General features: G+C 43.4%; 1 protein-coding gene across 2 annotated transcripts in view; it reads left to right on the top strand.

The window, feature by feature from the left end:
* The first annotated feature begins 2,928 nt into the window (after window positions 1-2,928).
* Window positions 2,929-24,863, top strand: part of BRWD1 (bromodomain and WD repeat domain containing 1) — a 119,283-nt gene continuing 97,348 nt past the window's right edge. For both annotated transcript variants that reach the window (XM_072806994.1, XM_072806993.1), the window contains exons 1-6: window positions 2,929-3,016; window positions 3,134-3,192; window positions 3,347-3,376; window positions 3,528-3,587; window positions 22,496-22,646; window positions 24,704-24,802. In XM_072806994.1, coding sequence (XP_072663095.1) covers window positions 2,968-3,016; window positions 3,134-3,192; window positions 3,347-3,376; window positions 3,528-3,587; window positions 22,496-22,646; window positions 24,704-24,802 — 448 coding nt within the window. In that variant the 5' untranslated portion in view covers window positions 2,929-2,967. The remainder of the gene's footprint in view (window positions 3,017-3,133; window positions 3,193-3,346; window positions 3,377-3,527; window positions 3,588-22,495; window positions 22,647-24,703; window positions 24,803-24,863) is intronic.

The following is a 24,863-nucleotide window of genomic DNA, read 5'->3' as shown; positions in this document are numbered from 1 at the left end:
ACCTGACAGGCTCAGTCAGCGGATTGTAGGGCTCTTGATCCCGGGCTTCTGAGTCCTGGGGTTGTCTGCCCACATTGGGTGCAGAGATTGCTTAAAGAGAAAATCTTTCAAAAACAAAACCAAAACCAACCAACCAAAAAAACCTCCAAAGTGAAGTATGCAACTCTTGGGTCTGTCTCTGAGAATGTTAGTGTTCCTTTCATGTCTTTTTTTTTTTTTTTAAGACTTTATTTATTTGAGTGAGTGAGAGCATGAGTGGTGGGGAGGGGCAGAGGGAGAGGGAGAAGCACACTCTCTGCTGATGCAGGGCTTGATCCCAGGACCTTGAGATAACCAGCTGAGCTGAAGGCAGACACTGACTGAGCTGCCCTGATGCCTTTTTTTTTTTTTTTTAAGAGTTATTTATGAGAGAGAGAGAGAGAGAGAGAGAGAGCGCCACAGGTAGAGGGAGAAGCAGGCTGCATGCAGGGAGCCCAACGTGGGATTCGATCCCAGGTCTCCAGGACCACACCCTGGGTTAAAGGCAGCGCTAAACCGCTGAGCCACCCAGGCTGCCCCACCCTTCTTCATGTCTTTATCACTTACTAACTCGAGTAATCTTGTAGCATAGATCATACTGTCCCACAGGAATACACGCACCGTAACTTCAAATAATCAAGTTGTGCCAAGTAGTTACTCATTTTAACAAAGGAGTTACAGCCTGTATGTCCTATTTTAGTTGGTGGCACAACCTTGACCCACTCAGCCCCACGCTTGACTTTTTTTGACTCTTTTCATCCCACTTCAACCTCATTGTGCTGACCTAACCTCCAACCATTTCTTTTTTTATTTTTTTAAGGATTTTATTTATTCATGAGAGACACAGAGGCAGAGACATAGACAGAGGGAGTAACAGGCTCCCTGCGGGGAACCCAATGTGTGCTCGATCCTAGGACCCCAGGATCATGCCCTGGGCCCAAGGCAGATGCTCAACCGCTGAGCCACCCAGGTGTCCCCCTCCAACTATTTCTGATCCTGTCTTTGCCTCTTTGTCCTTATGTCCACTGCCTTAATGCATCTTCATTTCTTTCCTATTTAAAGGGTCATCTAAATGGTTTTCCTGCCTCCTGGTCCTAGTACTCTCAAATCAATCCTAAAATTAAAACAAGACTCTTCTCTGGGCTTATAGAACCTCTCATTTTTTTTTTTTCCTTCTCAATTTTAACTCCTGACTTCATGGGTCTCCTCCGCATCTCCAAAGTCACCTTAAGCAGTCATACGAAACTTGAGCTCCTTAAACTTGCAGTGTTACTCATGTCTTGGCCCTGGTTGTTCAGATGCCCGGAATCTCGTTCCACACAGAAGCTGGGAAGGCTCTTAACTCTCTTAACTCCCCCTCCCACAGGCAGGTTGATGTCCTTTCTGCCCTAAATTTTGTCACGATCTGCTTACATCTGTTTCTCCCAAAAGACACTGAAGTCCTTGATGGCAAGGATGTGGCTTGTTCTTTGTGTGTGTGTGTGTTTTTTTTTTTTTTTTTTTTGGTCTCACTTGATAATGCGCTGAATTAACAGATGTAAGAATACATTACTGATGCACCTGTCTGAACACGTTTGGGTTGTTCATTGACAGACACGCAGAAGAACCTTTGCTATCTGGTGTAGATAATCATAAAAACTGGCACGGGGCGCAGTGCTTATCACTATACGCTGGGCACGCATTAACCCACGGGGCTGTAAATGCTCACAACGCTACGAAAGCAGGCACACACGCACAAAATTAAAAAAAAAAAAAAAAAGGAAAAGAAAGCAGACACACACAGGCATCTACGGTTTACAGGTGAGGGGACGCTTGGCTCAGGCCCAGCGCCACAGGACCCAGGGTCGGGCCCACCTGAGCCTGCCCCGAAGCACCACGTTTGAGCTCCACCTGCAGCGGGGGCGATCCCACGGAGCAGGAGCTGGAAGGACCCCGGGGGGGGGGGGGGGCTTTGCTCTGCTCACTGCTGCTCTTTCAGGCTCAGGGTGGGATGCCCCTGCACGTGCAGGGGGTCAGCGGCCCAGCACAGCCGATCCGGAGGGGCCAGAGATCCTCGCCCGCCGCTCGGAGCGCTCCAGCACGGGGCGCCCCCTTCAGGGCTCCCCCAGGTTTGCAGCCTGTCCTCCCGGGAACGGGCTGCCCGCCCGCCCGCCCGCTGCCTGCAGGAGGTGCCCGCTCGCCCCCCACCCCCACCCCCACCCCCGTTTCCCGATCCGGCTACGCCGTCGCCGCTTCCAGGCTGCGTTGCATCCTCCCGGTCCCCTCTGGCTGCTGCACGGCCGGGCTCCGGCGGGGGCTGCGGCGCGGTGTGCCTGCTCCGTCCTTCGGGGCGGCGGACGTCGGCCGTGCCCTCGGGGGCGCGGGGGCATCGGAGTGTCCGCGGGGGGCCGGCGAGCTGCTCCTCCGAGCGGGGGGCGACCCCGCCGCCCCGGCCGCGCGTCCCGGGCTGCCCCCGCCGGGCTCCGAACGAGGGGTGCGCGCGCGTGTGTTGGGGCGTCCCGGCCGCCCCCGCCCCCGCGCCCCGGGCCGCCCCCGCCCCCGCGCCCGCCGCCGCCGCCGCCGCCGCCGCACAATGGCCGGAGCCGCCTCACCGCGCGCAGGGATCCCGGCCACGCGCGCTCCCCGCCCCCCCCGCCGCCGGCCCGGGCCTCGCCCCGCGCCCCGCGCCCCCCCGCCCCGCCGCGGCGCCCCTGACCCGGGCTCGGGGGACGCGCGGCCCCGCCGTGGGGGCGCCGGGGGCGCCGGGCGGCCGCCGCGCGGGGACTACTTTCGGGGCCGCGGAGGGACTACTTGGCGGAGGCGTCGGCGTGGCGGCGCGCACGGCATGGCGGCGGCGGCGGCGCGCCAGAGGTAGAGGGACGCCGGCCCGCTCAGGCCCCGGCGCGGCCTACACGCTCCGCTCGCCGCGCCCGCCCGCGCCCCCGCGCCCCCGCGCCCCCGCGCCCCGCCATGGCGGAGCCCCCGCCCGCCCGACGCCCGGTGCCCCTCATCGAGTCGGGTAAGCCGCGCCGCCCGCGCCCTCCCCGCGGCGCCCCCGGCCCGGCCCGGCCCGGCCCCGCCGCGCGCCCTCCCCGCCGCCGCGCCCGCTCCTCACCCGACCCCCGTCTCCCCGCAGAGCTCTACTTCCTCATCGCCCGGTACCTCTCGGCCGGCCCGTGTCGCAGAGCCGCCCAGGTGAGTGCGGGCCGTGCGGGCCCCGGGGCGGCGTCCAGGGCCCGGCCCCGCCGCCGCCGCCGCCGCCGCCGGGGGTCGCGGGGTGCAGGGCGCCGCCGGGGGGGGGGACCCGGGCGCCCCCCGCCCCCCTAACTGCGCGTCTCGTCGGCTGCAGGTGCTGGTGCAGGAGCTGGAGCAGTACCAGGTCTGTGCTTGGCGGCGCCGCCGTGCCCGCCGTGCCCCCTCCTCCCCACCCTGCCGGGGCCGCTCGCCCGGCCCCCCCCGCGCCCCCCACCCCCGCGCCCCCCGCCCGGCCCCGCGCGGTGGTCACTCGTGTGCGTCCCGTGCCTTTGCAGTTGCTGCCGAAGAGGTTGGACTGGGAGGGCAACGAGCACAACAGGAGCTACGAGGAATTGGTGAGATGTTTGACATTTGGCGTCCCCGCGCCCCCGCCCCCCCGCCCCCCCGCCCCCTTATCGGGGCTCCCGCTCGCGGGGCGTAGTGACCGACCGGTGCTCGGGGCGGGGTACGGCGGGTGGGAAGGGTGGGGGGTTGCGTCTGGCGACAGCAGGACGTCCGTCCGCATTGGGGTTTGTTTTGTTTTGGGGCGGCCGGGTTTGTTTTGGGAGGAAACGGCCCGGGGCAGGGGGTAGGGGCAGGGGCTGGGGCGCGGGGCGCGGGGCGGGGGGCGGGGGCGACCCTGCGCCGCGGTTTGCGGTGGGGCGGGTCCCCAGGTGCGGCTGCCTAGGGTGAGAGCGGGCAGCGCGCGTGCGCGCGGGCGCGCGGGCGGGGGGGCGGCGCGCCAGCCACTCAGCGAGCCGCTCTCATCCTACTGTTGTCGTGCCCGACTTGTAACTCGACCTCTGATTGGTCCTCTCTGCCTCGCCCCGCCCAGCCCCTCTAACCACTTGTTCCCTAGGAATAGAATCGCTGGTGTCTGAAAGGTGGAGAAATACGTGAGCGTGTGTTGAGCGTGTTTTTTCTTTCTCCTGAGCAGCGAGCGTCCTAGAAACCTTGCTGCCGCGACCCTGTGCCGCTCCTCCAGGACTTTTGCCTCTCAAAGCTGCACAGCACTTGCGGAATGCCTTGCAAAGCTTAGCGTGATGGATCACTGTGTTGACCTTGCTTGTCCGTAGGGTAACACAGGCCCCAACCATGCGGTGTGTCTCACGTTAGAGCCCCGTCGGCGTAGATGGCAGGTCTCTTTTCGTGGCACTTTGTCAGCTTTCTGAGTCGCTCTCCGTGCACAATTCGGTTTCATCCACTGCTTTGCCCTATGATGTCAAACATTGTTTTAGGGAACTGTTTTTTTTTGCCAGTTTGTGTTCCAGGAGGAAGGATTTTGGTTTTGCCGGGGGCTGTATCAGCATCTCGTAGAGCAAGACCACCGAGGACGGAACGAAACAAAAACTCGGTGATCTTTTACCACAGTTCTAATACCTGTAACAGAATTTGGTAGAAGGATAGGATCACCGCTCTTGAATTAAACGAAAGGACGGAAAGGAAACAAAGGGGATTTGTTCATCTGTATGTGAACAGTTAGGTATTATTGACAGAACCGGGGAGGGTTAGAGGATGCTGTTTTAGTCAAATTTAGTGTTTACTGATGTAGAGTTTTTGGAAGCAGACACTTAAACTGAATAGTATTTCCGATAAAGTGAGTTCTAGAAATCCTGCATCGCGGCAGAGTTGAATTTATTTTGATATTTGAGTCTAGGGAACGTTTGAAGGACTACTTGCTTTACTGCTGCTGTCGGTGAGAGAAAATAGTGTTCTCGGGGAAGCAGAAGAGCATTATTGACAATGCAGTTGTGCTGTGGAAGAGAAAATTGTGCAAATTTTGAGATGCTATAATTACTGGAAAACTTTGAACGTTACGTTTTTGGCTTTTCCGTTAGAATTGCTAAAACCTTATTTAAAAATTGTTTACGATTACCCCAAATCTCTGTGATACATTCCTGTGATGTGGCTGTGAGCGAGGTCCTTGCTCATCACTTGGCTCATTGGGTCTGGTGGGTATCCTCTTTGTCCTTTGCCCTCTCCCACCTGCACTCTCTCCTAGCAGGGAGTGACAGAGGATGAGCTTCTTGTTTACAGAGTTACTCTTTTGTCAGAGTATGCTGGTAGCTTCTAGTTCTCCAAACCCGATCTGCTTTTCTGTTTATTAAGTATTTCAGATATACACAAATGACGATACTGTAATGAAGCCTGTTGCCAATTTGCTAGCTTTACTTTGGCTTCTATTTGAAGTTTTTTTTTTTTTTTTAAATAAATTACCAGTGGAAATCTTCAAACCTAGAAAGATAGAGTAGTCATGAACCATTTACTAGGTACTCCTTATCAGCCTCAGTGATTGGCAAAGAATGTTGCATTTGTTAGCTCTCTCCCCTAAGCTGTATTGTTTTAAAGCAAATTCCAGACATTCCTTTATTATTGGTTAATATGCTGAAGTATTTTAAAGTAAGTCCTAGATGCTACATTTCCTCTAAATTCTGCAAAGTGCATCTCGAAAAGATGGAGCTATTTCTTGGGCCACCACAGTGCCAGGGTCACACTTAAAATCCAAAGAATAATATTCTTTGATATATATGTAGATTTACTTTTGTATATGTAGTCCATTCTCAGATTTTCATCTTGTTCCTTGGATTTCTTTAAATCTTTTTTTTTTTTTTAATTTTTATTTATTTATGATAGTCACACAGAGAGAGAGAGAGAGGCAGAGACCTAGGCAGAGGGAGAAGCAGGCTCCATGCACCGGGAGCCCAATGTGGGATTCGATCCCAGGTCTCCCGGATCGCGCCCTGGGCCAAAGGCAGGTGCTAAACCACTGCGCCACCCAGGGATCCCCGTTCCTTGGATTTCTTTTTATATTTAGTTTGAATTAGGCTTTAGGCACCATCCATGTGTTGTACTGAATTTATTTTCCTTTTTCTTTTTTTTTTTTTTAATCTTCTATAGTTTTTTCTCCTGTACCATTGATTTCCTAAAGACGCTTGAGTTGGTCAGCCTGTAGGGTGTTTCACGTTTGGGTTTTATCTGATAGTTTCCTTATGCTGTTTTCTTGTGATGTTTAATTTACTCCTTTTTCTCAATAGTCCTCATTCTTTGGATCAGAGCCATCTGGGGAGCTTTATAAAATCTGGATGCCTAGGCCATAACCCACACCAGTTAAATCAGAATTTCGGTGTTAGGATTGGACATTGCTATTTTTTGAAATCTTTCAGGTGATTCCAGTCTCACTGCTCACAAAGTTAGAGTTTATCTTAGACTTGGGACCCTGTTGTCATTCCAGCGTGTACTTTGGAAGTAAGAGTATTTTTGATACTTCTTAAAAGAATTGGGACTACTTATCTCTTAAGACCTAACCGTGCATTAGTAGTTGGACCTGTGAATTTGTAAAATGTAATTGGGGTGTTCATGGGGAGTGAGGAAGGACCTCACTTTTAAAGGAAGGACATGTTTAAATAAGGTGAATGTGATTGAGTACACTTAGTAATTGAGTAACACGCAATTTTGTAGGCCACAGTCTTTCTGAACCAGTAAATCAGGAAATCCTTACACTGGAGTTTGTTGTTAGTGGATTTAGTGTCATTATGCTTTTTCTTTAAATAATGTTTATTAGGGGGATCTCTGGGTGGCTCAGCGGTTTAGCGCCTGCCTTTGGCCCAGGGTGCGATCCCGGAGTCCCAGGATTGAGTCCCACGTCAGGCTCCCGGCATGGAACCTGCTTCTCCCTCCTCCTGTGTGTGTGTGTCTCTCTCTCTCTCTTTCTCTTTCTATCATAAATAAATAAATAAATCTTAAAAAAAATGTTTATTAGGCCTTTAAGGAAAAGGCTTAAAAGTTGTTTGTATTGAAATACAGTATGAGTTGTAAGTAGCCATTTTTCTTAAATCTTTAAGTTCAGTTATAAATCTTATAAATTCAGTAATATATCTAGAAACAAGTATATTTTATTTTTATTAGTGTTTAATTTGTAATGAAAATTTATTCTTTTAAAAAATTTTTAAAAAATTATTTATGAGACACACACACACACACACACAGAGGTAGAGACACCCGGCAGAGGGAGAAGCAGGCCTCATGTAGGGAACCTGATGCAGGACTGGATCCCTGGATCCCAGGATCACACCCTGGGCCAAAGGCAGGTGCCAAACTGCTGAGCCACCCAGGCGTCCTGAGAATTTAATCTTAAGGTATTTAACACCAAGTTAATTGTCTTAAATTTCCTTGAGCATTTCTACACCATAGTATTTTAGTATATGTGCTGTTGAAGTGAGCACCACACTATACTACAAATACGTGATTATTTCAGCTACCTCAATATTGCAAACTCTGTCAAATCTAAGTGTAATCTTTCTAAATTTAATACTTGCAAGTATATTTTAAATTTATTGTAATTATTTTTTACTCTTCTAAATATTAAAAGTAGTTTAGTCATTACAAAACCTGTTACTGTATCAGAATAACTGATTTGCACAAAGGTATCAATACATTTTTCTTTTCATCTCATTTGTCCGTCTCTTTCAGTTATGGATTAACTCTCCAAATCAAGGGGCTTGGGGCAGGGAGCTTCCTGCTGGATTAAGGAATCAGGTTATGGTAGAGTATACACCAAGACTTAGAATTTGGGTGTACTGTTAGACTCTACTTGAGGGCTGAGTTGAGCTTTTTTTATAGCAAGGCTACTTATGTACCTTTTTAAAACAAAAAACAACTTTGTACTGGATAATTGTATTGCGACTGACTCCACTGTTTTATTTACCTCGTGGGATCCTGACACAGCTAATCTCTTTCCTGTCTGGATTCTGGATTTCCTTTGTGGTTGACTATGGAGATGTATCATTCTATAGGCCTTTCATTGATAATTTGGGAACACTTAATGATTAAGGCAGTCTGATGACAAGTTACAGTCTAGCAATACAGTGGTAGAAAAATTAAAAACTTGGGTTTTTGTGCCAAGTATCTGGGCTATAATCCTGATTTGCGCTGCTTCTAGATGTTCTGATCTTTACCTGAGTTTCTTGATCTGTGTAACAAAGATAATAGTTGTATCAAAGGGTTGTTGTCAGCGCGGGGCGGCGGGGGGGGGGGGGATGGCTTACAGTACCTGGCACACAGTAATAATCAGCACTTAAAAGTAACAAAATGTTGGTAGGATGAAGAGTCCTAATTGCGTAGACTTTCCCTTCACTTAATTTGTATTTGTAGGGTTTAAATGAGAAAACAGAATGGTTTCTGTGAGCTTTTATGTCTGAGTATGATACCTGGTATTTACCCATTTACGGATGAACACAACATGGGATGGGGAACTAATGGTACCCTATAGCTGGGTGCTGAATAATGGTGGTGGTGGTCTATCTAGGAGTCACTCAGCCTTGACTGTGCTACTTTATTTAAGCTCTCCGTCCACCGTGGGGCTTGAACTGAGTATCCTGGATCAAGAGTATGCTTTATTTTTTATTTTTATTATTATTTTATTTATTTATTTATTTATTTTTATTTATTTATACATACATATATATATATATATATATATATATATATATATATATATATATATATGCTTTAATGACTGAACCTGTCAGGCACCCCAACCATGCTGCTTTGAAAAGAGGATAGTTACTAAGTACTTTGCTTTCCGAGGTTCACCTAATCATAACAGTCGTTTGGATCTATGGGACAGAAGTCACATAGCTTTTTTCCTTTCACATTGTTTAAATCCTTAATTGATTTTTGCTGTTCTGTTGGTGTCTGAGAAAGATTGTTCTAATCTCCATCTGTGATGATAGTTAGCTTTTTTTCCCCCAGTTCTTTTTTTTTAATGTTAGTAGGTACGTTCAAATTGATAATTGTTATCCTATTGAATTGACTTTTTTTTTAAATGAAGACTTTTTTTTTTTAATTTTTATTTATTTATGATAGTCACACACACAGAGAGAGGCAGAGACATAGGCAGAGGGAGAAGCAGGCTCCATGCACCGGGAGCCCGACGTGGGATTCGATCCCTGGTCTCCAGGATCGCGCCCTGGGCCAAAGGCAGGCGCTAAACCGCTGCGCCACCCAGGGATCCCTAATGAAGACTTTTTTAGAGCAGCTTTCGGTTCACAGCAAAATTGAGCAGAGGATAGAGATTTCCTATCTCCCCCTGTCCCTTGTAAGTGCACAGCCTCCCTCATTATCTCATCCCCCAGAATGGTACGTTTGCTGTGGTTGATGAACCTATATTGACCCAACATAATCACCCAAGTCCATAGTTTACGTTAAGGTCCTCTTATATTTACAGTGGGTACTCTTGGTATTGTGTATTTTGTGGTTTTAGACAAATGACACACATCTACTAATACAGTATTGTACAGAATAAGTTTATTGCCCTAAAAATCCTTTGTGCTCTGCCTAATTATGCTTCCCACGCTCTTTCCTAATCACTGATATTTTTACAGTTTCCATTGTTCTTGCCTTTTCCAGAAGTTGACCTTTTTTAAAAAAATTAGGAAATGTTCTTTCTCTCATAATAGCGTTTTGCCTCAAAGTCTGACTTGGCCTTCGTACAGCCAGCCCTGTTTTCTCTCTCAGTGATGGCAGAGTGTGTCTTTTTCTGTCCTTCTACTTTTATTAAAGCAAACATTTTCCGTGTTCTCACTTTCTAAGTATGTCTCCTGTAAACAGCATATAGTTTTATTATTCAGTCTTCTATTTGGAGTCTTTAAACTATTTATAATTTAAGTAAATTAATTAAATTGTGTAAAGTCTACCAGAAATCTTTTATATATGTTCCCATCTCTATTTCTTCTCTGTTTTGGATATTATACTATTTGTTCTTTATTGCTTTTTAGCTATATATCCTTTTATTTTTATTTTAGAGGTTATCTTAGAGGTTAAAATATGTTGACCATGTAACTTTACCATTTCCTAAATAAATAAAAACTGTTGTCACCCTCCTGTTCCTTGGGCTATTATCATATTTTACTTTTACATATGTTAAAATTTTTCCTGACATTACTGCTATTTTTTTTTACTGCTATTGTTTTAAAGTTAATTCTCATTTGCTTACCCACCGTCTGCCTTGTCTGGTATCTTCAGCTCCTTCCTGTCTTCCCATGTGTCTTATCTGTGATTATTTTTCTTCAGTCTGCACAACTTTGTTAATTCTTTTAATGAAGGTTTGTTGGCAATGACTTCGGTTTTCCTTTTTCTTGCTTTTTTTGGTTTAAAAACATTTTTGTTTTGTCTTTATATTTAAACATTGTTTTAAAGGTGAAATTTGGTTGGTGCTTTTTCCTTTCAGCGCATTAATATTGAAAAATTGGCAGTTTTATTATTTCTCCTTTCAAAATAATGTTTTTTTCTGGCTGCTGCTTAAGATTTTCATTTTGTCTTTGATTTTCAGCAGTTTTAACTGTGATGTAGTGTAGTAGTTACCTATTGCTGCATGACAGGTTACCCCAAACTTAGTGGGTAGAAACAATGCAGCTTTATTATTATCTCAAAGTTACTGTGAATCAGAAGTCCAGGCACAGCTGAACTGAGTTGTTTCAGTCTCTAGGCCAAATCTGGGGGTTTCATCTGAAGACTAGACTATAGAAGAGTCTGCAAGCTCACCTAATTTTTATTTTTAAAGTTAGAGAGAGAAAGAGAGACAGCACAAGTGGGGGGAGGAGGGTAGAAAGAGAAGCAGACTTCTTTCTGAGCAGGGAGCTCGATGTGGGAGTTGATCCCAGGACCCTGAGATTATGACCTTAGCCGAAGGCAGACGCTTAACCTACTGAGCCAGCCAGGCGCCCTTGCCTGGTTTTTTGGCTGGATTCAGTTCTCAGGGTTGTTGGACTTAGGAGTCTCAGTTCCTAGTTGTCTGTGGGCTGCGCTTTGTCTGTTCCTTGCCGCTTGTCCAGTTCAACAAGGCAGCTTGCATCATCAAAAGGTGAAAGCTGACTAGGCAGTAATTGTCTGCTGGTAAGACAGAAGTCAGTCTTTTTTTTTTTTTTTTTAAAGATTTAAAAAATTATTCATGAGAGACAGAGAGAGAGAGGGAGAGAGGCAGAGACACAGGCAGAAGGAGAAGCAGGCTCCATGCAGGGAGCCTGACATGGGACTAGATCCCGTGTGTCCAGGGTCACGCCCCGGGCTGAACGTGGCACTAAACCCGCTGGGCCACCGGGGCTGCCCCGTATCTATTTTTTTTAGGTAGGCTTTAGCATGGAGCCCAACATGGGGCCTGAATTCCTAGAGAGGTCTATATTTTATAGCCAAGTTGTCAGCTTCCCAAATCTTGACAGAGCTTCCTCTGTTTTATAGCCCAGTTGCCTGCTTTTGGGTTGCTGAGGAGATCTCTTTGCTCTTTAGTTGAGCCCTGGGCTTTCTATTCTTGGCCTTCAGAGGGCCTCTGGAGTGCACTTGAAATGGACTGGGTCTTCCCCAGCTGCTTTGCATCCTCCCATCCAAGTACTAACCAGGCCCGACCCTGCTTAGCTTCCGAGATCAGGCGCGTTCAGGGTGGTATGGCCATAGACAGCTGCTCTGTATCCTGTTTTTGGCCCTGTGCAGTTGGTGAAGGTCTGTGGGAAGAATTGGGGTGGTGTAGACTCTCTGACTGGGCCCTCAGGATTTGCATCAGGCATCAGACATGCCAGCCCACGGGTAGACTATGAAGTTTAAAAGTTTGACAGATTTTTCCTTATTCTCATCGGTGGTCAGTTTTTCCTCCCTCTCTGCTAGGGATGAAAGCAACTGTGAATCTTTCTCTGGTCACAGAAGGGCTTACCAGTTTCTGGGGTGTAGTTGATGTAGACTTGTTTTCTCAGCTCTGTGATGGGATTAAAAATTATTTTTAAGCTAGACCAACCTGTTCTCATTGTTAAAGTGAAGGCAGTAGCTTAACAGGTTATCTCCTTTTAATAGTTGAAATAAATGACTGCTTTCAGCTTTACAAAATTACGTGGAACATGTAACTGTCTGCAGTCCTGTGTGGGTACACTTAATTGTCTTTCCTGGCATATAGTGTTCATTGTCTTTCCTGGCTCTCAGTGTTCATTGAAAGAATTTATGTGGCTTAATGCTTAGTATATTTTCTGTTGAGAACCAATCACCAGCAGGTTGGTTATTAAATGATTTTTTTTCTGTGCTCTTTGATTTTTTAAAATCTCTCTGGGACATGTGTTTTATATGTAGGTCAGAGTAATGTTCTACACTGGAATGGCTGTGAGATACATGGAAGTTGTACACCCTCTCCCCTTTTTTTAAGTTCCACCATTTCATTAGGAGGGTATGAATTGTATGTGCAGTATTCAGAATTTGGCAGGGACTTTGACTTTGCTTATTATTTGTAATGGGATAGATGAGTGAGATTTGGATGTGAGACCTTAGCTGCTTAGAAAAAGTTCTTTGTTGATTTTAATCAGTCTGCATATATATATATTTAGTTTTAAAAACTTCTAGGAGCCATTTTGGCTCTAAACCTCTTCAGATACTCCTTGATTATTTTGTTACTTGCCATGTTAATTAGGATGCACTATAGCCAGGTGCAAGGATCCAGTGATGCTGGAGAGTTGTGAACTAGATATCCAGGGTTCTTATTTTTAGCTTTGCCGTTTATTAGCTCTTTAGTTCTGGGCAGGTTATTTTTAATGCCTGTGCCTGTGTTTTCTCATCTGTAAAATGCAGATGAATAGTTTGGGGGATATAGTAAGTTAGTGTTCTTAGAAGTTCTTAGAACAGTATCCGGTAGTAAGTAAGCACTGTGTGTTAGGTATTATCATTAATGTAGTGAAGAGTTAAATTAGTCAAAACCTTACAATAGTTAGAAGTGTAACTTGTACATTGTAACGGTGCAGTATTACCTATTCTTTTTGCAAACATGGAGTCTGAAGTCTTAGAATCTTGTCCAAGGTCCTGTAACTAGTTAGGTAGGGCTAACTGGACTGCTAAGCCACATTGCCTGGATGGCAATGGATCAGGTGACTCCACTGCCCCCTTCCTCTAGTATCTGTTAAACTATCATTGATGTATTTCGGGCTGGATTCCACATTGAGAAACTTTTGCTGGAGAAAGACCTTGTGGTAAAACCTTAATTTAAAGCTTTAAATTTTGACTGTATTAGGGCAGCCCTGCTGGTGCAGTGGTTTAGCGCCGCCTGCAGCCCGGGGTATGATCCTGGGGACCCTGGATTGAGTCCCACGTTGGGCTCCCTGCGTGGAGCCTGCTTCTCCCTCTGCCTATGCCTCTGCCTCCCTCTCTCTCCATGTCTCTATGAATAAATAAATCTTAAAAAAATTTTTTTTGACTGTATTAAATTTGTCTACATATGTATGTAAATGTTTGAGGATGTTGGTAGTGGTCTTTATGTGGGGGTGTAACTGAAGAGTGATGTAAAGGAGAGGCTCTGACTTGACAAAAGGTCGGAACTAGAACAGACCTGGCTGCTGTCCGCACCATCTGTAGTCGTGTACAGAAGGTGACCGAGGGCATTACACTGGGCTTCCAGTACGAGATGAGGTCTGTGTATGCTTGCTTCCCCATCAGTGCTGTTATTCTGGAGAATAGTTCTCCTGTTGAAATCTGAAATTTCTTGGGTGAAAAACATATCCACAGGGTTTGGGTGAGGCCAGGGGTTGCTTGTTCTGTATCTCAATCCCGGGAAGATGAAATGACACTGAACTTGTATCAAATTCAGCTGCTTCAATTCAGCAAGTCACAACTGATAAAAACAAGGATATCAGAAAATTTTGGGATAGCATTCAGGTTTCTGAAAAAGGAACAGTTCAGCAGGCTGATGGATAAGATTTATGTTCTCCAGCTACAGAAACAGCAAGATGCCAGATGATTTTTCAGTTATTTGTGATATTTTAAAGATGCAATAAAAACTGTACTGATTTGGGGCTTTTTCTTAAACCAGTAATCCTTTCCAACTGTCTGGCAATTAAACCATTCAGAAGTAAAGAAACCTAAGAAACCGAAAACCCTCACCCAGTAATTATATGCTTAAGACTTTTTTTATGGCTGTCAATAATGCATCTTTTCTGAATTGCCTTTTTACATCTCTTACCTGCTTTTTTACTACTGTCTTATTCTGTAAGAATTTTTTACATTTCTTTAGGTTGTTCTTTAGTTGGCCATGTGTTCTAGGTTCCTGTCCCAGCTTGCAGGCTGCTTTTTAGTTTTGTTGGGAGCTTTTGTTTTTTACAAAGGTTTAAGGTTTTTTCTTTGGTTATATTTGTTAATCTCCATTTTGTCTTTAAAGTTGTCCTTAAAGCCCTTTTGCACTCAAAGATTAGTATTATAAAGGTAGTATTATGTATCTATTCATCATTATTTTTTCCAGTCCATTTGTAGTTTCTTTGTAATATCTTCATGTTCCTTTGAGCACATGGTTGGTGTGAGGTACAAATCTTGCCTTTTCCAAATTGTCAGTTTGCAAGTACCATTTGAATCTTCTTTCTCTACAGGGACAGTGATCATCATCATGTACTACATTCTTGCTGACTTTTGTCTCCATTCCTGTAACATTCTTTACTACTTTAGTGATTAGGTTTTATAATAAATTTCTTACTAAAATGCTTTATCAAATTCCCTTTGCTCAGGATTTTAGCTCAGAAAGAAGGTGGTCCTTAAATACACAGTGTTAAACTTTTAGCCAATTAGAAAGGAGTTGATTCTGAACTATATACCTTGAATGAATTAGCTGTGCAACTATAGATGCTTTCTGGCTCTTTTTTCATTTGGGGGAATAATATTTTTATTCTGAATGATATAATCGTATTTCCTTAAGAATTATTTCGTATATTTCAGGACTCTGACTGAGAATCTGCATCAAGTGCAGGGCTTTTTGACTCTTTGTAAGCTCTTATTTTGTTTGTATTCAGTTTTATGAATTTATTTTAAAGACATAGCTGATATGAATAGGTTTTATTCCGATAGGTCATTTATTTATTTATTTACTTTTAAAGATTTTATTTATTTATTCATGAGAGACAGAGAGAGAGGCAGAGACACAGGCAGAGGGAGAAGCAGGCTCCATGCAGGGAGCCCGACGATGGGACTCAATTCCGGGTCTCCAGGATCACCTCCTGGGCCAAAGACAGTGCGAAACTCCTGAGCCACCTGGGCTGCTCCGGGTTGGTGATTTAGAATATGGCATACTGGTTGATGAAATGATAAACTAAGGGGCTCCTGGGTGGCTCAGTTGGTTAAGCATCTGCCTTTGGGCAGAGTCCTGGGATCGAGCCCCAGGTGAGTCATCTGTGTTGGGCTCTCTGTTCAGCAGGGAGCTTGCTTCTCACTCTCCCTCTGCCTATTTGTGCATGTTCTCTCTCTCTCAAATAAAATCTTAAAAAAAAAAAAAAAAAAAAGGATAAACTAAGTCTGGCTAAAAGATGTTTTGCATTAGTACTGAAAGCTTTGATCTTTGCTATGTTCATGTGGCTAAAATTGTTACTTGACCTGTACTTTGCAACTTCATATATTCTGTAGGGGGTAGCATATTTAAAATTCATTTAAAAATTTAAGTGTCCTGTCTCTTCTCTTTATTTTAAAGATTTTATTTATTTATTTGACAGAGCGAGCACAAGCAGGGGGAGTGGCAGGCAGAGGGAGAAGGAGAAGCAGGCTTCTCACTGAGTGGGGAGCCTGATGGGAGCTCCATCCCAGGACCCTGGGATCATGACCTGAGCCAAAGGCAGACATTTCACCAACTGAGCCACCCAGTCACCCTGTCTCTTCTGTTTTAATATATATTGTGAAATATTAAAAAAACAACAACAGGTTTGACTTTTTGGGAAATATTTGTCTCTTCATTAAGTTCCATGTAGGATCCAGACTTTAATTAGTCTTCATATAGGTTTATTTTAATTATGTTCTGCTTAGAAAATTCAGTTACTTTCAGATGTTATAAGAAAATAATCTCAAGTTTAGTGGTTTCTTTTCAGAAGTCAGCCTACTTATGGGTAGCCCTTGAGTATTTTTTGCATTTTGTATTTTATTCCTTTCAGATGATCTTACTCCCTGTTGTGATGCTTAGTCAGAATTGCCTATCTAGAATATCAGAATCTTAGATTTTTCTTCTTCTGAGTAATTTGGAAAAGCTTTTACAATCTAAAATAGGATTCGTTGTTTTGCTAAGGGAAGAAGAAAATGATATTAATAGATTACATAGAAATACTAAGGATATGTGCTCATTTAGTATTGGCTTAGGCATTAATAGCATTTTCTAGGTAAGCTTCATTTTATGAGATGGCTAATGGATGACTTTGCTTCAGATTTTCAGATTGGTGGACAGTGCTTTAAAATTTGTGTGATTGTGTGGTACATGATAATAGAATTATGGGATACGTTTTTTACTTAGAAGCAGTCGCCTAAATAATAAAGATATATAATGATGTCTTTTAAGTCTGTAGGTGGAACTGATACAGTGATTTAATGGTATCATTAAGGACTTAATCTTTGTCTTTTTGATTGAGCCAAGATTGACATTTTGACTTTTTCCCCCTCAAAACGCTTAGTTTTATGGTTGCCATCATATTCTAGAAATGATGGGAGGGAAGGGTTCTTTTATTAGGGAGGAGAAATTTTTTTTTAAAAATATTCTATTTATTTATTCATGAGAGATAGAGAGAGAGAGAGAGGCAGAGACACAGGCAGAGGGAGAAGCAGGCTCCATGCAGGGAGCCCGACGTGGGACTCGATCCCAGGTCTCCAGGATCACACCCTGGGCTGAAGGTGGCACTAAACCGCTGAGCCACCTGGGCTTGCCCAGGGAGGAGAATTTTTCAGGAATGTTCCCCTGCTCCAGGAGATTCTTCTCTGTTTCATTGGCCAGGACTACATCACGTGGCCATCTAGTTATGAAGGAGTCTAGAGAAGTGAGGTGGTGTGAAGTAGGGGAGATAGTGGCTGTAGGGGAAGCTATAAAACTAGTTATCTTTCCTGAATTACAATCAGTGCTTTTGAATGAAGGGTCTTTGTGCCAATACTAGATCATTTCTCTCCTTAAGTCCTTTTGTATAAACTGAGAGTTAAGCTGTTTTCCCTTCTCACATCTTTAGCGATATTTTTATTGTGCCATTGATTACTAAATTTGAATTTATTTATAAAGCTTAGAAAAGAGGTCAAGAACTTCTGTGGCATCAGAGGCTGAGGGGAATTACTTAAGACACTAGTTTTTAAATTTTGTATCAAAGACCATGCTCTCTGTCACTTCTTGTTTCATTGTGCTGTGTACTCTAGGAGTTGTGATCTGTGGTAGTTTATGTGTTTTCCTTTGTAAGGTTTCTAGATGGAGTTTCATTGAGGGAAAGCTAAAAGTCAGATAGGTATGTATTTTTTTTTTTTTTCAAAGATTTTATTTATTTATTCATGAGAGACACACACACAGAGAGGCAGAGGGAGAAGCGGGCTCCATGCAGGGAACCTGACTTGGGACTCAATCCCAGGACTCCAGGATCACGCCCTGGGACGGAGGGAGGCGCTAAACTGCTGAGCCACCCTGGGGCCCCCCAGATAGGTATGTATTAAAGATACTAAACATTTGTTCTAGATCCTGATTAGATTATAGGATCCCAAACTTTACAGAAAAACCTACTTTCTCCCATAACCTTCCAATTAGACACATTATCTAGACCCTACTACTACTTTGTACAGCTGCTACCCTAGTCTTGAAGAACCTCATACTCACAGTAGTATTTGGTGATAGAGTAATATAATGATCCTAGGATTGTGGCTGATAAACTTTCAGAGACTGACTGTGGCTTACAAAAAATAAGATGGTAGAGAGATTGGCTATGTGGTGTTGGAAGGGACTTATTAGTTCTGGCCTGATTCCTGAGGACATTGTATAACTTCCTTACTGAAGTTGTTGGTAGAGACCCTTACCAGTCTGTGTAGGACTTAAAAATACTGAAGGAACATTTTTTTATCATTAATTTGGTCAATATGGTACTAATTTTTAACAATAATATAAGAATTGGCTGCTTAACAGACCAAGCTTCCCAAGTACCTCTTGTTTTTGTTTAAGATTTTCTTTTAAAGCAATCTCTATACCCAGTGTTGGAGCTCAAATTCATAACTACTTTCTGTTCATTATTTTTGTTCCCTATATTGGGAGTAGAACCGTATTACTTTCAGAAATGCCTTGTTTTATACAAGATTAGGTTAACACCCCTTCCCCCCTTCCATCTTTTATGGTTGTGCTAGAATCCTCAGAAATGCAGTGAATCTGTAATTATCTTTACGGGATTATAGCTGCTGCATGGAATCCATGTTCCTACAACACCTGGACTTTGCCTAACTACACCTGCCTATGTTGAAGCCTGTTATTTTAGTAATCGGTTTTATTGCTTCTTTAAGTCAGGCAGCAAATAGAATCTATAAAGTTCCCCTTGTAGATCATTTAAGAGAGAAAATAAGACCATGTCTAGCACTGGGAAGCACTCTATTTAAAAATTTCTGTCTGTACCCTTTCTATCTAGAGAAGTTGTTTTTAGCTATGTCTGGTTAGCTTGTTTTCAGGAACAAGTCTTCACTGAGGAGACAGGCTTGGTTGTGTATCTCAAAACTTAAAGCCATTAAATATTATCTATCCATCTACCTGAATAGTAGAAATCTTAAAACTGTTAGAGTGATTTTCTGCCTTATAGAAGCCATGTTGCCATTGCCCAAAGTAATTTTCTCTTTCTTAAGCCTTTTAGATAACTTTATTTAGGTCGATCAGTGTGAGTCCTTCAGTGGGGGTTTTGTTTTCAGATTTGCATTACTGACAAGTTCTTAGATCTGTGATTTTCTTGACCCTGTTGGAATTACCTTCTAGTTCCTTCTATCTTTCTCTTCCCTCCGATGATGAGCTAATTATCTACAACAGTTTTTGGACTTTTACATGCTGATACTTTGAAGCACAGAGTGCTAATTAGTATTAAAAAAAAAAAACCACTTTGATATCTTCCTGAGCTTTGATAGAGCCGTGGGCTTTCTGTCAGGGTAGGAAACAAAAGTTAGGTTGAAAAGTTGAAGATATTTTATTTAGCCCCTTCTGTCACTAGAACTTATGAACAAAAACTTAAACGTCCTATTTATTTGAAACAGAAAGAGAGAGCAGGGGGAAGGGAAAGGGGGGAAAATCTCAAGCTGACTCTGAGCTGAGCAGAGTCCTCCGGGGCGGGGGGGGGGTGGGGGGGGTGGGGTGCTCATTCGGACTCTGAGATCACCTGAGCCAAAACCAAGAGTCAGACACTCAGCTGACTGAGCCACCTGGGTACCCATAACTTTATATTGAATCCAGGCTTATTTTATATTTGAATTGACGTATAAGAACCAAAAGTGTGATCTTGAACTATGTTTCAGATTTTCTTTGGAGCAGCTCTTTCTCAGGGAGCTTGAAAGTGTTTGGGGCATTGCTGGTGTCACGGCACAGGGAATACTCTTGGCATTGCTGGAAAGGAGCCAGCGGTACCATATGTCCTGCACATGCAGACAGTCTTGCACAGTGATGTTTTTTGTCTCAAATGTTGGTAGCATCATGATTGAGAGACCTTAATGCAGCATTAAAGTTTATGACATACATTCAAATCAGGTTAACATTAGGCATCTTTATGAGTTAAACTTACACAGTGTGTTGGGACACCTGGGTGGCTCAGCGGTTTAGCGCCTGCCTTCAGCCCAGGGTGTGATCCCGGGATCCCGGGACTCCAGGATCACACCCTAGGGGCTTGATTGAAGGCAGGGGCTAAACCGCTGAGTCATCCAGGCATCCCTACTTTTGGGATTTTAAAAAGAAAGATGTTTTAGAACATTTATATGCAAACATTTTTTAGGAAAGAGAGCTTTTTATTACTTTTACATATAGATAATTCAATAGTGGACACTTAACCCAGTTTGGTGGCCAGTTGTTTAGCCCTTTACCTTTTCCAGCTTGGCAATACAAGCCTCTGATTTTGGATCCAGCACATTGCCTCCCCAGTCATGGCAGATCTCATTAAATCTGTCATTGTCATTGGTCCTGATAGCTTCTACCAGCTTAGCCAGAGCTCCTTTGTCTTCTGAGTTAACCTATATGATGGTAACAGTGGAGCAGATCTTCCTGTGGACGCTATGCCCCAGCCTGGCCTTCCCCTTGATAATGCAGTAGAGACCCCCTTTTACGACAATCTTACGACACAGGACTGGAAAGAAGACAGCTTGCTCCGTGGGATCCATATCATGTGTAATCACTACCAGCAGAACCTTCTTGTTTTCCACCAAGGTGGTGACTTAACCCCAGCTCAGAGGACAGACAGCTCCACAGTGGGACATCCCCTTTGCTGGCAGCTTTCTTCTCAGACTGGGCCAACAATCTCTGCTTCTTCTCTTGCTTTGTCTCTGATCTGTATTTGTGGGCCAGCTTAAGCATTTGAGTAGGTGTTAGGTGGTTCAAGGCTGGGGAGAACTGGTTAATTGCAGGAGGCACTTGTAGGCATTTATAGAGAATAGCCTTTTGCTGCTGCAGCCAGATGTAGTGGGGCATGTGCATGTACAAACTTTTTATAGGAACTTGTGCTTTTGGTTTTCTTGAGTTCATACCTAGGAATAGAGTACCTGGATAATATGGTAGGTATATGTGTTGTTATTAAAGAAGCTGCCCAAATATGTTTTTCTTTTTTTTTTTACTTTTATTCGTTTTTTATTTTTTATTTTTTTATTTTATTTTATTTTATTTTATTTTATTTTATTTTATTTTATTTATTTATTTATTTATTTATTTATTTATTTATTTATTTATTTATTTATTTATTTATTTATTTATTTATTTATTTATGATAGTCACACAGAGAGAGAGAGAGAGGCAGAGACATAGGCAGAGGGAGAAGCAGGCTCCATGCACTGGGAGCCTGACGTGGGATTTGATCCCGGGTCTCCAGGATCGCGCCCTGGGCCAAAGGCAGGCGCCAAACCGCTGCGCCACCCAGGGATCCCTACTTTTATTCGTTTTTTAAAGATTTTATTTATTTGCGGGAGTGCATGTGCACACACAAGCGCACAAGCTGGAGGGGGCAGAGGGAGAGGATGAAAAGCAGATTCCCCACTGAGCCCGACTTGATCCCAGTCCCCTTAGATCATGACCTGAGAAAGTCAGATGCTTTAACCGACTGAGCCACCCAGGGGGCCCTGCATTTATTCTATATAGAATTGACCCCTGGACCATAAGTTTTTGTTTCTTCATTTTCTTCTGGGATATCCTTTTGCTCTGTACAACTTCTTCTGGCTTAGGAACCATCAGGTCTTTTGCAGTAAGGATCTCTCATTGTGCCAGGGAGAGCTCACGTGGGTGAATCTGAGCACGAGCCCTATAAGTTCTGCACCACATCTTGGGGGTTTTGTTCACCTGGATCTGCTCAGTGACCAGAGAATCTGTATCTAGACTCTTCAGTTCAGCATTACCCTCTGCATTTTTAATCACGTGCAGTAAAAATTCAGCACTCTTTTGGGGTCACTGATCCTTGTCCAGCTGCATTGTTTGGCCTCAGCATACCTACCATCTCCACTATTAGAGGTAGGGAATGGCAGACACGGCTTCTGATAAGCGACAGCCTGCAGATACATGATGGCTTTTCAGATATGTGTACCCTTGATGGTCTGGGCCATCAAGGTGTTTGATGTGTATTTTTATTTTTAAAAATTTTTATTTATTCATGAGAGACACAGAGATACAGAGACATATGCAGAGGGAGAAGCAGGCTGCCTCTGGGGAACTCAATCTGGGGCTTTATCTCAGGACTCTGGGATCACGATCTGAGCCAAAGGCAGGTTGGCTCAACTGCCAACAGTTGATGTTGGAGCATCAAGATGTTGAGCAGTTGATGCTCAACTACTGGGCCACCCAGGTGTCCCATCTGTGATCTGTCTTGAGAAAAATTTTTGTTCGTGGTTTGATGTATGGATCAAAGTTAATTAAAAGTTTTTTGACAATTAGATATCCAGTTCCAGCTCTGTTTTTTTTGAAAAGATTATTTTTTGTCCTTTGTGCATTTGTCAGAAATTGATTATCCTTGTTATATAATGATTCCTGAAGTCTGGTATTATTTTCATACCTCAACTTTATATTTTTTTAAAGGTGCTTTGTAGGCCACTTGCATTTAAATATGAATTCTAGAATAAAATTGTCAGTTTCTGCTTGGATTTTGATTGGGATGGCTTTGAACCTAAAGATCAGTTTGCTGTTTATTTAGATTTTCTTTAAATTATCTCAGCAGTAATTTGTAGTTTTCACTGTACATATTTTTACATGTTTTGTCAGACTTATTCGTGTTTAATATTTTTTGATACTATCGTGAATAATATTTTTAAAACTTGCTCTCCAATTTAGGTCTTGTCCAATAAACATGTGGCTCCTGATCATCTGTTGCAAATCTGCCAACGCATTGGTCCCATGTTGGATAAAGAAATTCCACCCAGTATTTCAAGAGTCACTTCTTTACTTGGTGCAGGAAGGCAGTCTTTGCTACGTACAGCAAAAGGTACCTTAATTTGAAGAAGTGTTCTGCTTTGTAGCTTAATAATAATTATAATTGTGAAGTAATGTAAGCATTGTGAAAGAAAGGCGATTTGTAACTATAAACCATGATGTGGACTATAAAATTCTCTGCATTTAGCATAGACATTGAATTTTACTACATAAGTGTTTAATGGGTCCTTCTGCATTAAAAAAATGATAAAGGTATAGTTGTTAAGCAAAAAAGCTTGGATTTATTCTGAGATGTGTTTGAGGTTTTATCGATGTGAGTTCTTAATTTTCCATTTTGTAGCTCACTTATAACTTCATTGAATGTAATTGTATGTGTCTAATAAACTCTTTAAATGATAGAAGTATTTTATTTGGTATTTAGATTCTGAAAGCCCTTTGTAATAAGGGGAAGTGATTTTCTAAATTTGGTAGCAGTTTGAAATCAAGCACCAAAAATGTACAATTGCATGGTTCTCTTTCATCAATTTAATTTTTTTGCAAAGTTATGTGGTAGCAAAATGTTTGGAATTGCTGTTCTTTTTCTGTTAGCTTGGTATAAATCACTTAGATTAAGTACATGTATGTGATATGATCTATGTATACAACGTGGCTTAACTGCTAATGGGCAAGAATGTTGGCTCTTCTGATCCTGAGTATACGTCAAGTTCATCCCCTGTGATTATCTTTACGATCTGTCGCTGAGGTGGTGCTGCCTCGTAGATGCACCACCAGCTGTAAAGCTTGACTGAGAAAGAACAACCCTCCTTCTTGGTTCTGTGCCAGACTGGTTTGTCAGCTTTAGTTATTTCTTAGTGCTCTGTGGCCCTGCCACATGGTGGCTTGGGTCAGGAAACTGTTCTTACTCTCCCTTCTCTGTGTCCCTATTCACCTTGTAATTATCCTATTTTAGGTTGTTATGTAGTAGTTGCCTGTGTGGCCTGTTTCCTCTGTTTTTCTTACTTGTGTCAAGCTCTGTGTCGTTTTGTGATGAGCACTGCTTTAGAACTGGCAGACCTTAGAAGAGACTTGAGCCAGCTGCCCTAGGGTAGGGGCCCATATTTCTGTTTTGTACTGGTGTCAAGAGAGGATGCCTTGTAACTGCTCTTTGGTCATGATAGTGGTAATGAATCCGTTCATGTAAAAAGTAATATGCGTGTTAGGTTGGGGCACCCGAGGCTCAGTAGAGGTTTATATGATGCCTTCCTTCCCTTCTTTCATTTGCGAAGAAGCTAATTTCTGGCACAGCATAATCTGTGTTCTGCTGCTATCTCCTATAGAGGGGGCAGATGTTTCTTCCTAGTGTATTTGCTGATAGGTCAAAGAGGGACGGGACGCTAGAATTAGAATTAGTGTTCACACTCACAGATCCTACGTATGTGCTCAGGGTATAAAGGCTTATCCGTGATCCTAAAACAAGAGGAAAGCCACTTAATTTTGTCAGTATTTCCTAAGGAGATTAAAGTCATGGTAATATTGGCCAAAATTAATTTTAAAACTCCGTTAACATTTTAAGGATTTTCATAGAAGTCAAATAAAATATTTCTTAAAAAATTTCCATTTTGGGAAAGTTGGATCCGTTGTGATTAAGCTCTCTTACCATTCATATTGTGTGGTGTAATTCTGCATTGACAAATAAAAACTTACTCGGCATTGACTAGGACTTGGGAGTCAAAAGATCTGGTTTTATGGTCCATCCGGACTTGGTCATTGGCAGTGGGTCTCTTGAAAGGTCCCAGAACCTTTGAGCCTCAGTTACCTCACTTGTGCGTTGGCGATCACACCTACCTCACAGGGTTGTTGTGAGGATTCAATGAGATGATGTACGTGGAAAGCACTTTGTACATTGTAAAGTGCTATACTCATGTTAGCTGTTGTTGTTGTATCTGAGATGTCGTAATTTTTTTTCCCCTTCAGAAATAGTCTAATAAACCTCTAGGGCTTTTCTGTTAAAGTATATTAGTTGGTAAAACTTTGAATAAACAGTTTGTTACAATATACGTAAGTATTCTATAAAATCTTTCTTGGGGTTAACTTTCAAGATTTTATGTGTATCTAAAATTCGTTTTAAAGACTGCAGGCACACAGTTTGGAAGGGCTCTGCCTTTGCTGCTCTTCACAGAGGAAGACCTCCAGAAATGCCGGTGAATTACGGTTCCCCACCCAGTCTTGGTGAGTGAGTGTGGCTTGGCAGGTGACCGAAACTATGTTTTTAATTTCTTGACCCACTTTG

Source organism: Canis lupus, chromosome 30, assembly GCF_048164855.1.
Source record: "Canis lupus baileyi chromosome 30, mCanLup2.hap1, whole genome shotgun sequence".
NCBI lineage: Eukaryota > Metazoa > Chordata > Mammalia > Carnivora > Canidae > Canis > Canis lupus.
This window is presented reverse-complemented; position numbering and strand designations above follow the sequence as displayed.